The sequence below is a fragment of the Osmia lignaria genome, chromosome 10, assembly GCF_051020975.1.
Source record: "Osmia lignaria lignaria isolate PbOS001 chromosome 10, iyOsmLign1, whole genome shotgun sequence".
In the NCBI taxonomy this organism is placed as follows: Eukaryota; Metazoa; Arthropoda; class Insecta; order Hymenoptera; family Megachilidae; genus Osmia; species Osmia lignaria.
Genome location: NC_135041.1, coordinates 4,813,796 through 4,830,963, shown reverse-complemented (window position 1 = coordinate 4,830,963; position 17,168 = coordinate 4,813,796). Strand labels below are relative to the sequence as shown.

General features: G+C 38.7%; 1 protein-coding gene across 1 annotated transcript in view; it reads left to right on the top strand.

Moving 5' to 3' along the window:
* Positions 1–2,045, top strand: part of LOC117611624 (uncharacterized) — an 86,710-nt gene extending 84,665 nt beyond the window's left edge. The window contains exon 5 of the mRNA XM_076690549.1: positions 647–2,045. Within this exon, the coding sequence (XP_076546664.1) occupies positions 647–648 (2 nt within the window). The 3' untranslated portion in view covers positions 649–2,045. The remainder of the gene's footprint in view (positions 1–646) is intronic.
* Positions 2,046–17,168: the final 15,123 nt, after the last annotated feature.

Genomic DNA, 17,168 nt, shown 5'->3' with positions numbered 1-17,168 from the left:
CAAGTACCCAGCGAGACTTGCTTACGGAGTCTATTACTGGCTCGTTGAATCTTTATACTCGTCGACTCCGCGAATGCAAACTACCTGTCGGCACAGGCATCCTCGGTGTCTTAATCATTTTTAAACGCATCCATGAAAATTAAAATTGCAAATTTTCATGAGCTTGAGTAAACGATATCTAAAATATAATCACAGCTGGTAGATCAAGAAAATCAGGACTCCGTCGTTTAAAAATTTATTTTTCATCATTATTATTAATTTATGAAATGGTACTGCTTCGTTTCATTTGCGAATAGCGAATAATGTGTTAAGAAATTCGAGGGAATGATTTCAGTGCAGGTAAAGCGGAATGCTTTATCGTTGTTTAAATCCAACGGAGCGTTTAACAAGTTCACTTCCGCGTCGCGGTGAAGATTCACCCGCTGAGAACTTGGTTTCAACTGGTTCAATTATCTCCGAGTTGTTTACATTTCGCTAAACATTATCCGAGCACCGTGTTCCGCTTCGAAATAACGGTACAATAACGCGGTCCAAGAAGCTCATTTTTCATGATCCCGTGGCTGGTCACGTTGAAAGAGAGAGAGAAAGAGAGGACGCGCAAGGGTGTTTGCAAAACTAATTGAAAAATTCCTTCGCGCCCTGTCAGGAACGAAATAAAAGCTGGTCGTGATAAACGAGAAAGGAGCCCCGTTCGTGGACAACCGGGCAGAAAAATGCTCATCGAGCAAACCGAAGTCGGTTTGCAGCTAGGAATTAGTCGACGTTTTTCAAGTTTTGATGGACAACGGTTCAGCGACTTTGGGTCGACTTGAAATTTTCAACATCCATGCGAAATTCTTTTCCTAAAAACATACTGTGAATCTGTCAAGGAAAGAACATTAATGTCTCGTTCAGTTTGATCTTAATTTTATTATCATGTCACTTTGTTACCGCTTCTATACATGTCAAGATCGAAACAACAAGGGTTTTGAATATTTCTATAATTTGCTTTACTGATAATACATTGACTATTTAGGTAAAATTGGTGATTATTGATTGATCGATGGGAATGAGAATTTACCAAGTTTCATTCGCTCAGAAACTCTAATTAGATAACTTTATAATGGAAGGTAGATACGAAAGAAGGAAAAGTTTTGGAAAGAATACCACGAGTTCGATATCTTGAGATATTTTTATTTCAAAGTTCATAGATTTCAAGTTCCGCGTGTAATTCTACAAATTTTTACAAATTTTCATTGATCACAATTAAAATCATCATGCTATAAATGATTTTTTCAGAGACTATAAATGTTTTCAGATAATAGAGCAATCACTTCTCTATTACTTCGAATAAACAAAATTTGTTTTCTTTAATTGTTCAGTAATATTAAATTCTCTGCGATAGTATACTAACGACCATTACGGCAATTACCGCGTTGAATTCATAAAGTATAATTATTTCACGCGAATAAATGTTACTTTAACATGAACAAATATACGAATCACTTTAGTTTATACGTATATCGAAACAGGTTGTACGGATACGTGCAAGTTTACCTTAAGCCGGTAACATGTAATTCGAAACGAAAACCACTGTAATTGTAGAGTATGCGCACGACTGCGCCCCTTTAAATTGGTGCAAATGATCTCTCGTAGTGTGCTTACAAGAACGGGTGTATTCCTGCTCGAATAAATAACGCGCGGTCTAAAGGCAGAAACCGCAACGAGGGAATTACGAAAAACGGAAATGAATGGAAAGCAAGCGGGCAGGCTTGAAGGAAGCGAAAGATCGATGAGATCCCTCCGAAAGGGGGAAGCACTGTTACCCCCTGACTCTTGTATCTCGAGTGGATGCCTTTTTTGAAAGACTCCCAGGAATATATTGCCAGTTTCTAGATGCTCGTTATACATCCCGATGAAATTAGAAGAATGAAATAGCCTTTGGATACGAAGAATGTTTCTTTCACGTTATTCGATGGAGATCCGGTGAAAGAGGAAAGTAAAAGTTGGAGAAAATATAAAGAATGTTTCAGATTCGTTTTTTATTCTTATTATCCAATATTCGTTAACTTGACGTAGATAATTTTCAAATAAAATTATCAAAGTTTTCATTTTACAACATTTGGAATCAGTAATTAATTCCTAAACATTAATATTCCTAAATTAATTCCTAAAATTAAAGTGCTAATTATGGAAAGTTAAGAGACCAAGAATTCCATAAATATTTTGATGAAATAAAAAATTTAATAGAACTCTTGGAAAGATGTTCTATTCGTCGTATTCCTCTCAAGTGACATATTAGGGGGAAGTTGCCGAAATCGTACCACTTAAGATATTATGCATAATATGAAGCTCTGGTAATTTTATAAAATATCATTTAAATAACCTGTGGACAACGTTAACTGCATTTTGAAAGCAGTTGTTATGTCTTACATGCATTAGTAAAAAAATGATACAAAGGTACGATTTTGGCAACCGGTATCCTAAATCGTACTGGTTGGTTTCCAATATCCTATCTCTGAGTTATAAATAATAAATTGATTTTATTTAACATTGAGGACAATAATAACATTTTGTGCTTTTGACACGCCAGCACAGGCCTCATGTACCCTTAAACATTGTATTATATTTTCAAGTTGAACTTCTTCATGCAAACTGCAGAACCACTTCTCTTCATTAAGCGATACAGAAATATTTGCAGATGCACTAGTTGAAGACGTGTGTTTTATTATAGCCTTATTCATGTTATTTGCACTTCACTGTCCGTACTTTCTTTTTGACATAACTATAACCTAAAAAAAATATCTAAAATATTGGGAAACTACGCCACAGTACGATTTAGGCTACTCGCCGGCTCTTTTATAATTTTATTTTATTTAATTTATAAGTAAATTTTAACATGATTTGAAAATTGGCGCATGCACATAAAAACGTAGGCTTATATTTGTGTAAAAATAAATATCATTAAATTATTTTTAAAAGAGACAGCGCAAGCGCAACATGATTAAAATTTTACATTAGGCTGACCTGCTTTTTCAAAGTTGTTAGAACAGCTACTGTAATTGATTTTTATACACTATTTAAGGTTTTATAGAAATATATATGTCTTAACTTATAAAAGATGTTACTAGCTGGTGCCGCCATTCAACATTAAGCAAAATTTGAATAGGTACTTATGTATTTCACGATAAAAGTAGGACGTTTCATTCAATATTGATATCATAATAAATCACGTCGCATTTCTCATTCCTCGACTTATTTTCGGAAGAAATCTTTATTGACTGAAGACGATGAAATCTCTTTCTCAATAAAGAAATCTCACAAAAATGAATATGTACATAGAAGTTCCATATATTTTGAAACTTTCAAAATGACAGACGTTGAAAGATTAAAACAGCTTCTTATTCATGAAATTCTTTGATTGTTTGAATACTTCGATGCTGTTATTGGAAATATTTTGAAATTGAAGAGAAACAAACGGGGATACGGTTTTGATTTCCATCAAACGTCGATCGACTTTACTGTAATAAATGGAATCCACAGATAGGGAAATAAAGATACATTTTTCAATGAAATCGACAAGTTGGTTAATGTAATATCGTTTCAAACTTGTTCAAGCGGCGCAATGTTCTGGCAAAACCACTTCAAAGGGCTTTCCAGCAATCCCATCCAATTTGAAGCGTTAAAGCAAAGCTTTTCGGTTTACGCTTGAAATCTTGAGTATTTTTAATTAAAGTGATACCAGTCGGTGAAAGTTAAGTAGAATATTTTGCAAAAATTGGAAACGCGTTGATATAATTCAATCGACTCTTCTATTTTTCTGTTTGCACAGTATTTTATAACCGACTTTTTATATTTCCTTGAATATAAATGTTAAAAACTCATTTCTCTATACAATACCGTGACTGAAATCATAAATAAACACAGTTTGTACATCAATTTCAAAGCTGCATACAGAGAAAGGGGACATTTATTATTTTTGAAATAAACTTTTCAATTGAACGAAATAATTTGTAACCAGTGAGGATGGAAGGAAATTGTATTCGCTCGTGTCATTTTGTCTTTTGTAATGAATGAAAGCGAATAAACTGCTAGTATGTATACGCGAACGTTTAATCCTTTCGTGTCAGGAAATTCAAAGTAAACGACTCGGGGCGAGCTACTTCTGCAAGAGCGCCGAAACCAATTATCTTTCTGCATTCGGGCTTTGAGTCTCAGCTATGGAACACGACAGGTCCTCTCGAATCACCGTGTCAATCATTCGCCAATTAATCCCGGGAAATTATTGCTTGGATTGATTCGCGTACCTACCTAACGCACCTGACAAGCAGATCAAGTGTGCAAAGTGCACTTGCCTCTGACTTCAAGTAGATCGGAGACTGATTCGTTGATTTCACGAAACAGGAAGGCCCAGTGCAACTGGTTTCACGTACCTATTGAAATTTCACTAGATTTGTGATACAACGCGATAACATATAAATGCTTCGACATTTTGTTCTTGAGATTTTTGAATTGGATGATATTAGTAAAATATTAAAAAAGAAATTAAAACACAGAAGTAATGATAATGTACAAATATGAAAAGGATAAAGCAGGCTAAACTTTAGTAGTTGAAATTTTTGATAAAAAATTTAAATAAAATATTTCTTTTCTGTAAATATACAGAAAATATTTTTTTGGAAAGAAATATTCTTCGTTACTTTCCTAAAAAGTCTACTGAATTATCATATGAAAGTTAGTATTGTTCTTGTTTGATTAAATACATTTTCAGTCCTTTCGTCTGACAAAGCGTTGACCTATACTACTAGTCGCGCCGCGTACTCTTCATACTACTTATTTTTCTTTCTGATTACACATTGTCATATTATTCGATTCACCAAAAACGATCTACGTTTGCTCTTTATTATATCTACCTTCGTATAAAAATTTCATTTTAATATTTATTACAAAATGAACGACTAAGTTTTCGTCAAGTCACATTTTCAATTGTTTCACAACTAATCAACAATTAAACGTCATGCATTTCCGTTATTATTGAAGGAATTAACGGCAGCGTTTCAATTTCCCTGGTTGTTTTCATGCAAATTTATTAAAAATACGCCATCTGGAATCTCTGTCGCGGCGAGACATTCTCCGGCAAATTAGATTACTATCCACTAATCAATTCCCCTCTCTTTCGAGCTGGTGCGTTATCTGAAGAATTAATAAAGGCTAGATGGAGAAGAGGAGAAGCGTGGAAGCGGTACGGCTCGATAAAGAGGAGGACGGAGCACAGACAAGTACCACTTTCAATTCTGTATTTACATAAAATAATCTATAGCGCCTGGACGTGGCGAGAAATTACAGCGTGGCTTCGTCCGCCTCGAGTATCTGCGCCGAACGCTCGTCGAATGGAAGTATTTATTATAGAAAATCGATTTTCGTACTCGGCGAACGTCCAACGCTAACTGAAACTTAAACGTTAAAGAACAATAAGTGTCTGTTTGCGGTTTCCGATCGGAAACCAGTTAAATTCTATATTGAATTATTTAAAAATCAATCATGCCAAAGATAAGTTCACTAATGGAGAATTATTATACAGTAGAAATAGCCATTTCTTTTTTTAATTAAACTGATAATACCAGTTAGTAGTAATTGATGCAGATCACTGTATGAGACAGCCCCGTCACTCGAGACTCAATTTCTTCGCCCCTTCGAAAAATCGTAAAATTTATTCATGTATACCGCGAAAATCTCTCGCGATGGTCGTTAACGGGTCGAACACGAGGAACATTAAAATTTCAGTGAATCCGAGTTGCTCCATCAAACGGGCAACTTTGCGGTCGAGAAAGCAATTTCTTTCCAACGATCATATATCTTAAATCAGTTTTACGATCCGGTTTACAGGGGATCGAGGGGTTGAGATAGTGCACGGTGTCTGCGGTATCGATGCGTTCGAGGAGGAAGCCTCGAGATCGAAGGTCACGTCATTTCGTGTTATTAAATTTATATAGATGGCACAGACCTCTGATCCCCAGGACGTAGATTTGTCAGAATGACTGGGGAGGGATGAGAACGAAGCCCGGAGGCCTTGCGGGAATTCAATATTGCACTTCCCCGTGTGTCCACCCTAGCGTACTGTTCCTCAACCCTCATGGGAAACCGACACAACCGGCAAATGTTTGTGAATCTAATGCAACCGTTCTCAGATTTGATGGCGCAGAGAGAAAATGTGACGCCATCAAGACGAACTGACGGATGATACCTTGGAACTCTGGATTACGGGACTCACTGGCGAAGAAGGGCACGGAATTATTCTTTAATAAAAAGGGGACCTTTGCTGGCTGAAGATGGAACTGTTTTCCATTGCAATTTATTTAGAAATAAGAGACACTTAGAAGGGTGCGACAATGTTGATATAATAAATGTCTTCTTATGTTCAATTCATTTTTTGAGGGTAAGGACAGTTATTCGACAATTTAAAAACGAAAATTGAATATAAAAAATGAATTTTTACCTATATATAATAACGATTGTATTCACAAGATCTCGTTGCAAAGATTTTCTTCATTATTCCAATAACGCCAGACCTCAGTCTTCATACCGTTAACTTCTTTTCCTGTCCCGATTGGATTTTCTATTCCAAGTACAAAAGACGAGGGAAATTCGAGTTTTCCAAGAATTCGATCGACGAGGCAAGAGGGTCTGAAACAAGAGAATGGGCGAACGCGATTAGTGGAGAATCCGATCAGAGGATCAACGTCGTCCTTTCACAGCCATGGAAGGATATTGGAGCTGACTATTTTTTTTCTTTCTCTTCTTTTTTTCTTCTTTAAAGCACACTCTCTGATATTCTGGTCGTGTACCTAAGCCGTATGTTTACCCCGCGGTAATGGGCGAAAGAGCGTGCCCAGCTTTCTTAATTTTTCACTTTCCCTCTTCGAGTAAGCTCGCTGAAAACCTGAAACACGAAACTCCACGAATTGAAAGAAAAATGAGACAAGGGGGATACAAGACAAAGTTAGCCCTCATACGGTTTTCAGAAATAGTTACATAAAACATCCTTGGATGATATTTTATCTATTTTTTGTTAAACTTAAATTTACTATACTATACTTTGCCAAAAATTTGTAGTTTGTAAACCATTATTGAATATCAAAATTTGACAGTGGCTTTTATTTATTTGTCTTTTCTTTTGATGGAATTTCATATTTTGCTCTTTTCTTCTGGATATTGAAATACATTCTTGACTGTTTGCAGCTATCAAATATTTACAAGTTTCTTGAAATTCGAAAGATAAACTACCAAATATATGCTAGAAGAAAAAGGGGTTGAAAGAAAGTTCGAAATAAAGGGAAGGGAGAGAAACAAAGAGGGCAAACGAAGATACGAGCAGCATGCGAAGCAGTTGCTCAAAGCGATGCGAGTTCCTCTATTTTTCTTTGCCCTCCTTTCCACCCTTACTTTAATGATGAGGCTGACCCATCCCCGTTCCACGATCTGTGGTGCAAATGTAACCCACGTGGCGTACGTGCCAGTTTTTTGTGGTACCAGATGAGAGCCACCTTGTAAATGAAATGGACTGCCAGCCATTACCGATGAAACTTCGTCACTCGTATATTTCCTGCTGCTCTGAAATATACAAAATAAATTTTAAAACGAAGGAACGAAACGTTCGATTTCCTCTATCTAACTCTGTTGAAATTAAATTGAAAATTTACGATACTGCGCTGTCGAACGTATCGTACGTTATCATTTAATTTGGCTCTTGTTTTTTATATTTGCTAATATTATATTTGAAGTTTTAAAGCTTTAAAAAATTAACAACATCTACTAATTTGTTTTCAATTTAATCAGCTATTCTGGTATTAAATTAATAGAGAATAATTATTTTAGTAGAATACCACGCCCCGAGTAATTCTTAACTTTTCTTCTTCACGGCAGACAACTTTTTGCCAGCCGCCAAATTTCTAGAAGCAACTTCCCCAGCCTGTTACTTGACTTCGTGTTCTTCAAAGGCATCCCTTTAAATTCCTATAAACTCGACGGTATCCGGACACAATCTGCCATCCCCCTTTTGCCCAGTTCTCATCGCCGCGAAGCATTGCAGTTCGCTTTCGTTCAAAGTTAAATACTCGACGCGAAACTTCCAACCCCCGCGTCCCTTTAATCATTGATACTGACTCACACCCACTTGGAATGTATAAATAACTGATTAGCCGAGAGACGAGGGTACGGCGTATGCATAATTTAAACGTCCATTAACGTGCGCGCCATAGTTCTTCGGTAATACGCGCGACGAACCACGCACTTTAATTTGCCCCGTAGGAATTCGAAGGTATCTTAAATCTTGCCACAATACAATCAACACGGCTGACATGTCGTGGACTTAATACAAAGGAAAGCTTCAGCGTTTCGAGGTTTCGCGTAAAGAGAAGCAGATGGGCTATCTTTGAGACAGAAGCTGCCCGTTTATGGGTCATAAAACCTTTTGTTCATCTGGTTGTGTACTTTCTTCTATTGTTCCACGTTACTCGAAGTATGAAACGTTGTTATAGATTTCTGTAGCTTCACAGGTCACTTGTTGATTGGGAAAAAGGAAAAATTGTGGAAGTTATCGAATTACGAATTGATCGTGTACAATTAGTTCAATTAAATGGCTGCTTATTTATGGAAATTGAAACAGTCATTATTCTTGTTAGACTTTGAGCTTCAAACTGATATAGCACATTGTCACTTTGTTTCATTTTTATGTCATAAAATTTTGCTGCAATATTCCTAAGCTCGCTAACTTAACTTAATAAAGGCAGAGAATATTCAGTAAAGCTTTGAATCGGAACCGACCTCTTAACGCAATATTAAATAACTTATTTAAGAAACCTGCTCTCCTTCTGTTGGCATTCTTAGAAGCTGCAACTGTCGGATAATTAAGCCGTCCCTGTTCTTTAAAGTCAAAGCTGTCGTTGATTAACCGAGTACTTCTTGTTCGCGTCGTTTCTTTCTCGTCAGCGACGCAAGAAAATATTGATAAGTGAAGCAAAATTGGGTCAACGGCGCTGGCAAAATCAGCCAGGAGCGAAAGGTTAATTAATGAAGGGCCATTAAGGCAAGGAAAACTCGAGAGCCACCGGGGAATGCCTCCCTTTTTCAATAACGAAAATGAAAGTGACTCGATACGGGACGAGGACCTTCCTTCCGGTTACAAGTTATGAACGGCACCTAATATTGTGATTGCCAACAAATACAATGTTACACGACGTATATATACGACGGAACGGTAGCGAAACATAGCTAGGAAAATGGGGGAAGAGAAACGAGGCGAAACAAACGATTCGTCGGTTCGCTCGATCCACGATGGGAGCCAGTTGACAGATTGGAAACAGGCCGAGACTTTTACGGCAGCTGTTTCCCGCGCGGCCATAAATCCTTTATCTGGATTGTTTATCGCGCAACCAGAGAGAGAATTTCTCATTTGCGTTAAAATTGCTCCCAGAGATCGTAGGTTAAACTCTGCTAAATCCGCGATAGGTTTAAAATTTTTCTATTAACACCTGGGGGATTGGAATTATAAAAGTATACTCGAACAACTGACGGATGATCAATTCAAAATAGCGTCAATATTACATTACATTAATTTCTTTTGAATTACCAAAAATGAAGCGATAATTAACGGTTTGCTTAAATATCCAATATCAAAGATTTACCTTGTCGATGTTCTCTATTCTCTTCTCATCCTCGTCTTTTCTGGCTAACCGAAAAGACCGCACCTGAAAGAGCCTACATCTAACCGGGGGAAATGTTCAATTTTATGGGTCATTTCTCGAGGCTTTACGTCGCTCTATATCGTGCTGAATTCGATGAAAAAATTCTGACAACGACGCGATAGGATCTCAACGGCGACGTCCATCGGCATTCCACCGCGAAATTAAGCGAAGGTTCGGCGGCTCGATCAATTAATTGAACCGTCGAGCGGACGGGACAATAATAAATGGAAATCTTTATGGGAAATAGAAGAACCTTCCTCGGACGATTGGTACCTCGATTCAATTTGCCTTTCTTTTGTTCGTCGCCGTCGTGCTTCTTGACAAGGATTCCGAGGGTAACCTGCAAATTGATGCACGAAATATATTGATGGTTATTAAAATATTCATCGAGAAAGTTTCATGGATCTGGACAATTATTCTTCTAGGGAAAAGAAAATTAAGTGAATCAAGATTGCACTTGATAAAATGAATTATTATGTTGGTATCATACTTGCAATTAATAAATACTATTTTTCTTTATTAAAAAAAGAAAATGACAATTCTCATTTACAGTGAAAACCGCGAGAATGCTAGAAAGCGATCGTTAAAATCGAACATTCAATCGAGCATCCTATAAACGCCATTTGTACTGCCTATTAACTCCGACAGAGTTGTTCAGAAGCGTGGAAACAGTATCGGACAGCAAAGCCCTGCCACGATGAACAAAGTAACGTTCGACTCTTTGCAGTTGTCGAAATTCATCAACCGTTCGTCGACTTGGTCGCGTGTCAGCCGTGTTCACTCTCGTTTCCGGTCACCTGCACAAGCGTATACCGAACGTTTCGATGCAGGCGTCGTGTATTATCCAAATTGCATTATCGCCCGCTGTTTGCACGGTTATATCGTCAGTGCCGGGAGTGTATTTACCGTGGAACGCTTTGCCGTGCCATGCAGCCAGTCAAATGGCTTAATTGCTTTGTCCACGCAATTACGAAATTGCTTACAATTTACAATCAGCCTGTCTAGCGTCGCGCTACTCTTCGCCAACGTTGATCAATTTTATGAATGGCCCCCACCTCCCGACCCGTGGAACCGACCCGTACTTTTTCGTTGTGATTTTGTTGCGATGCATAAATCAGTGGACGAGCCACGCGATAAACACCCGTTTGTACGAAATGTTGCCTCGTCGTTCGCGATAAACGACGACAAAAACGCGAACGCATCCATATTTGGATACTACGTGCATGTAGGTGAGAGAAAAATTTAAATCACGTTGAATAGTTTCGATTAAACGGTAAAGTTGATAGTTGCTCCATAAATGAACGATACAAGTTTCATCGAATAGTAAAATTTCTTATGAAACCCTAATTATTAGGAATACGAAAAATGAAATAATTTTTACAAGTTAATTAAACTTCTACCGAAATATCCAAATAAGGTATACTTACGTTTCTTCGAACATATTCGAACAACATCGTTTGATCTTTAATAAAAATATCTCTCGTTTGTTTGTCCACAAATAACCGACTCGTCGCGATGGCGTCAGCGCTTCTGCCTCGTGACTTTTGTCCGCAAATACACTCGGTCCGCTCCCAACAGCCGGAAATGTTCATAAAATTCCATCGTATACGCGCGCTGTGTCTCTTTTCCTCTGCGGTTTTAATAAATAGCCACGCTAGCTTCCGTCACTCATTTTTTTAATCTGCAACCAACGTGCAGTCGTGTACACGTTCCGCGTCGCTCGTATTTCACAAATATCGAATCGCTTACGAATCGTAAAGTGTTCCCAAAAATTTCGGCCCGTTTAAAACTAAACTGCCGCCGACTGGTTGGGAATATTTTTTTTTAATTTATTCCCGCGTCGGCTTGTCTGACGGGACGCGTTTTATCCTGTCGCGGCGAACAAGGGTTCTAAGGGTAAGCTTTTTCCACTGTACACCTAAACATTCGTGCTTTTTACATTTTCTTATCTGGTTTTTTTACTTTTCATCCGGAACATCGGGCTAAACATTCGTCATTAACTTATTACGAACAAAACTTTCCTATAATTGCTAAATTTTCATTAAGAAGGTGATTAATTATGATGGGTTCATTAAGCTTCTCAATGATTTACTTAAAATTTACGATGTATTCGATGTATTACCTGGAATCGAAGTACACAAGGTCGTTAGTTGGTGTAGTTCCGCTAACTTATAGCCGGTTCGCGATTGGTTTGCGCGTAATCCGAGCAGCAGGCCCCATTACGTGTAGGCTCGTAAAGCATACGACATCGAATGGAGGAGAAATAAAACGTAATCAAGGGAAAAGGAGCTGGATGCCGAGGAAACGGGACGCAATAGCACGCGAAGGTTTCGCCGAAGGTTCGGCACGAAGGATATCCCAAGCAGAGGACCGAGTTGGAGGGGCGCGTGGGTGGTGGTCGGTAGCATTGTCTGGAATCGGAACGATATGGGCAGACGCGGTGGAATTCCTAAACGTTGCCCAATAAAAACTTTTCCAATTGACTTCCCTTAGCTTAATTCAGCGTAGTCGAAGGTAAGTAGCGAGACGGGGTTGTGGCTGAAATGTTGTTCGTCGACGACCAGGATTCTACTAACCAGAACAGGGAGAGGATAGGGGTGAAGGTTATAAAGGGTGGGATGACTGGCAGCTACTGTTGCCCTATAACAGAAGATCAATCGAGACTTTGTCTACCAACTGCTGTGATCCCTCAAAGTATTCCATCGGAAAACTTGGACTGTGTAAACGCTGCGAATCGATCCTCCTTTTCGGTTTAACCCTTTCACTAATTCCCCGTTAATATGCTGTCGTTCTTCGGGATAATCGAATCGAGTGTTTTATCATCGAATCCGTGTACCCGAATTGAAGATATACTAAAAGTTAATGAAGAATTAAATTTTCTTGCGTATCAGATGATCACGCAAACTCGTTACAGAATACAGAGAACTAGGTTACATGGAACACCGAAGAGGGATTAAAGCAACAATTTTACCATCCTCTTCGAATCCAAAATCCACCTAATTACCTCGGTTCCCTAGATTGGCCGATTCATTTAATCCCAGCCACCGCAGGCATTGGATTTTACATGGCGACCAACGCGCTCGCGAGTCAGTGGCGCAATTTCTAGAACGACGTCGGTTCCGATATCAAAGTCCTGGTGATTCTAAACCGTTTAAAGACCGATTGCATAACCCATAAGACGTCGTCGGAGGGAAAAAGAGGCGAATAGGCTCGACAAAGGGAACGGTGGTAGATTGAAATAGGAACTAAGACAGAACACGGGCGGGAAGGGCCGAGGGAAAAGGTAGACGAGAGAGAATGAAGAAGAGGAAAAGAGGTTTCCTGGAAGCCAGACACCAGGACGCTTTACTGCCAGCCCGACGATGCCTTTTGATCTTTCAAAGTCTAGACTTCCTGTAGTCTCCTATCCTATCCGAGGCAGTCGTGCTCACCAGGAAGTAAACGCTTCGGGACCGACTTATCGAAACTTTACGGAACTGCACCGATATCCGTTCGCTGTCTTCTTTACCAACCGGTTCCTTCTCGCTGCACACGTTCCAACCCCTTCCACGTGCAACCCTCTTGTCCCTGTTCGTCTTACAAAGACCTCCAGGTTCTGGGTAAATCGCGTCACGTGTAAACTTCTTTTCTGTTTCTTTTTATTTTTCATGTTCTCTTTGACCCATCTTCATCCTATTACCCTTCCATTACGAATTGCAACTAAAATCAAGTTAACCCTACAATGAATTTTATTTTGATTTTATTCAGTTAAGAAAAAGATTGTAGTCTAGTTTTATAATGCTTTTATTCTTATTTTTTGAAGGGATATCACACACATATACATGTACACAATCACGTTGTTGTTCCATTAAAAGGATACGAGTAAAGGTTGCCCGATTTGTATTTCAAAGCCTTGATTGGCTTCGTTGAAACTGCTTGCGTTACTTCTGACGGGAAATAGATGCAGCGATACGAAGCACGGCTTAATTGAACGTTTCATTCGAGTTAAGCGACATTATTACTAGAGAAATCGTTTGTTCGTAGCCCGTCGCTCGAAGAGCCACGGGATTTTAATAACTTTGCTCCTCTGAAAACAGAAACAGATGCTGTTTCCCAATCGAATGATTCATTTAGGGGCGCGGCTACGCTTGTACCCAAGGGCGACGCGACAGTTTCTAGTAACTACACCCTTCTAATTGCTGTTCATTCGCAAAACACGAAATTCGTCGAGTTGGAGAATTCAATTCTGTTTAATCAACGCTTTGAGTCAGTTTAGATTTTTGGTATGTGATCGAATTACTTGAACTATCGTTCAAAAATAATGGCACTTCGAAAATATTGTTACCAAAAGTCGTCGTTAAATAATTTTCATCGCTCGAAGCTATCCTATTGTTGGGAAACAATGAGAATTTTCAGTGTTTCGAAATTGCGGAGAGAAAGCGACAGGGAATGTTTCGATGGAAGGAGAATCTCGAAAAGCGGACAGACATTTTTTTCCCCTCTTTATAGGCGGATCAATAGGCGCTTTATTGGATTTTACGAAAAAAACATTGCAGTCGTTTCGGGATCATCCGTTCTAATTCCATTATTGGCCGGGGCGAAGTTCGCGTCAAAAATAGCCAAGTGCACGAACGACGAGACTGGTCGATTGTTAAATTCGCCGTGGTCGCTTGGCCAGCGGCATTATTAAATTATTCTGGCCCCGTGCAATCATACGGAATAGTTATCGGTTGCCGAAAAACAAAAAAAAGGAACAAAATCGATGGTCGCGCCTCTGTTCGTCGAGAATGGTTCGTCTATCGTCCACGATCGAGTACAAAACGTGGATCGGCTCGCTGGACCCGCTTTATCTAGTCGATTAACACTTGATCGATCGCGAATCTCGAGCATAAATGAATTTTCACCGACGGCTACTTTTGTGTGATGAACCGTGTTGTTTACCGTTTGAAACGAAACGCGGATGAAAGGCTGTATCGCGAACCAACCGGTTGGAATTAAAAATTCCGACGGACATGGTTCCCGAAACGCGCAATTTGGATACTATACCAGGGAATACAAACTTTGAACGAATACCATCCAACAAATTTTTCAGTACAAATTAACGTGTTAATTTTACCTTGACCCTTGAATGGCGGATTTTGAGTCAATCGTGACCCAAATTTACAAAACATATACGAGGATATTTACATAAAGTTAAATGTATTATTTTGAAAGGAAACAGTTTCATACTATATTAGAAGAATAATTTTTAAAGGAACCGTGTGAAATTTTGAAAATTAGATTAAAATTGGGGCTCTCTCCATGGTCCGGAGTTTGAAAGCGAATAACAGAGATAATACTCTTTTTACTTTTCTGGTTATATGGAATGGTTATATTGACAATATTGCAAAGTAAATAAAGAAAACTTTCGAGGTTCAAACTTTTGCAACATCGTCAGAATTTTTCGATTTAACAGTTTTTCCCTTTCAACTTTTCCGCCCCTCAAATTTTATGCATCCCAAGTTTCGCAGTCGACCCAGATTTTTCTCCGTTCTTCTCGAAACTTTGATTTTAAAAAGCGTGCAGTATAACGTATCAAAATCTATGAGATTCTGTTATCCCCGGTGTATGTAGCAAGAGAAGCAATTTGTACGTTCAGCTCGTGAAACATGATATACCCGGTCAAAAAAGAATCGCGTCCGCCAAGAAATTCACCGGTTCGCCGTAAATTCTTTCGTTCTCATTACTCGCACTTCAGCTTCTTTTTCTTCCATCTTCCCCCTCGCTTGCCCGAGGATTTCACGAGGGATCAAAGCGCGAGATGGGAAATTTTTATGCGATTATACGTCCGTGTTTAAAAAACGAAACAACTAATTGCATCTTCCTTTCCGCGATAAGTTTCTTGTTTTTCCATTCCCGTTCAACAAGGGAACATAATTTTGTCAACCTTGTTCCGTGACGAGGTCGAATTAGAATTCTATTAACCCAATTTCCTTCAGTCGTGCGTCAAACTGCTAAAAAGAGCCTTAATGACATTTTTATTCGCTCTGTTCCCGCGGCACCGAGACATTTTCGTTCTCGGCACCGGTACAACCCTCGAGATTGCCTGTCGTTCCGACAGAAACGTGAAAGGATAAAAGTTTCGATCGTTTCTTTGTCGCAGGTAGCGAGGGAATTAACACTCGGTTCGTTTATGAGAAAAGTACAGCGACAAAGCTGTAATTACCTAACTTGTTGCGCGTCCAACACTCGATCGAATCTTGATTCAATCTCATCAACGACAAATTCAATAATTTCGTATCAAGATTTCAATGATTTCCCCCTAATAAACTAGAAAAATTAAAAATTAACGTTAAACAAAAATTGTATTTTCAACCCTTCGAACGGAATAGAAGATCAGAGGGAAGAAATTATTGTTAACAAGAATTCGTTTTATTTCTACAGTCATGAAACAATCGCAATGATTAAATTTCCAGATTTTATGGAATTATCGGATACAATCGATGACGGTGAATTTTATTTCGACATTTATAGTGCTTTCCAATACGGATTCCTATAAATTGGTGGCCGGTCGTTTAATATCTATTTAATCTTTATTGCAAAATAAAATTCGCGAAACGAAATAGATATCACGAGGATAATAATGGTAATGACAACTGCAACTCTTCAACTTTTGAAAACAAAGTTAGTTATTATTATTATTGAGTGAAGCTCAATTTCTCCCGAAAAATGTATTTGGTTTTCCAGAAACTCCTCTTAGACGGCTTATCCAATCTTGACCAAATTTGGCACAGTGCACCATGACCACAATGTGATGGTTATAGGCTATTGAAATAAAAAATTGGACCAAACATGGTGAAATAATCACAAAAAAACTGATCTTCAATGAAAAAGCATTGAGAAAAAAAAAAACTTGGCCGTCGCGGAACGGCCGACAAGAGCGAAGCTCAAGTCATAATGCGTAAATTTACAGTTAAATAAATTAGAATTGTTTTTTAGTAATTTTATGATACAATTGAATAGAAAAAAAAAAACGCCGCTCTGCCGTACGTGAGGGCGAGATCGTCTTTTGTTGCGAACGTTCTTGTACTGTTTGTTGCTGGTAAGTTGCCGTCCAATCAAATTCGTTGATCTGCCTCCAGGCACACGTATTATGTTTATTGGCCGAGGCCCTTACATCCACAAATCTATCTCGTGACGAACGTCGCTAAGGACAGACATTGAAACAGAATGAGATGAAGCGATAGCGAACGACGATTCGGACGCATTGACGTAGCCGTAGATTCGGGGTTTTCATTATTAAGAAAACAGAAGAGTTTTTACACTTTCCATAATGTAATTACCATAAATTTTGCGTAATAACAACTGTTGTCGAGAATGAGTATTATAAAAAAGAGAGGGGGCCGAAATTCCCCTGTAGGGGAATCGTAACGTTCCTTCGAACCGATTTTACTGCCGAACGCGCCAAGGAGAGCTTTGCTCAAAAAA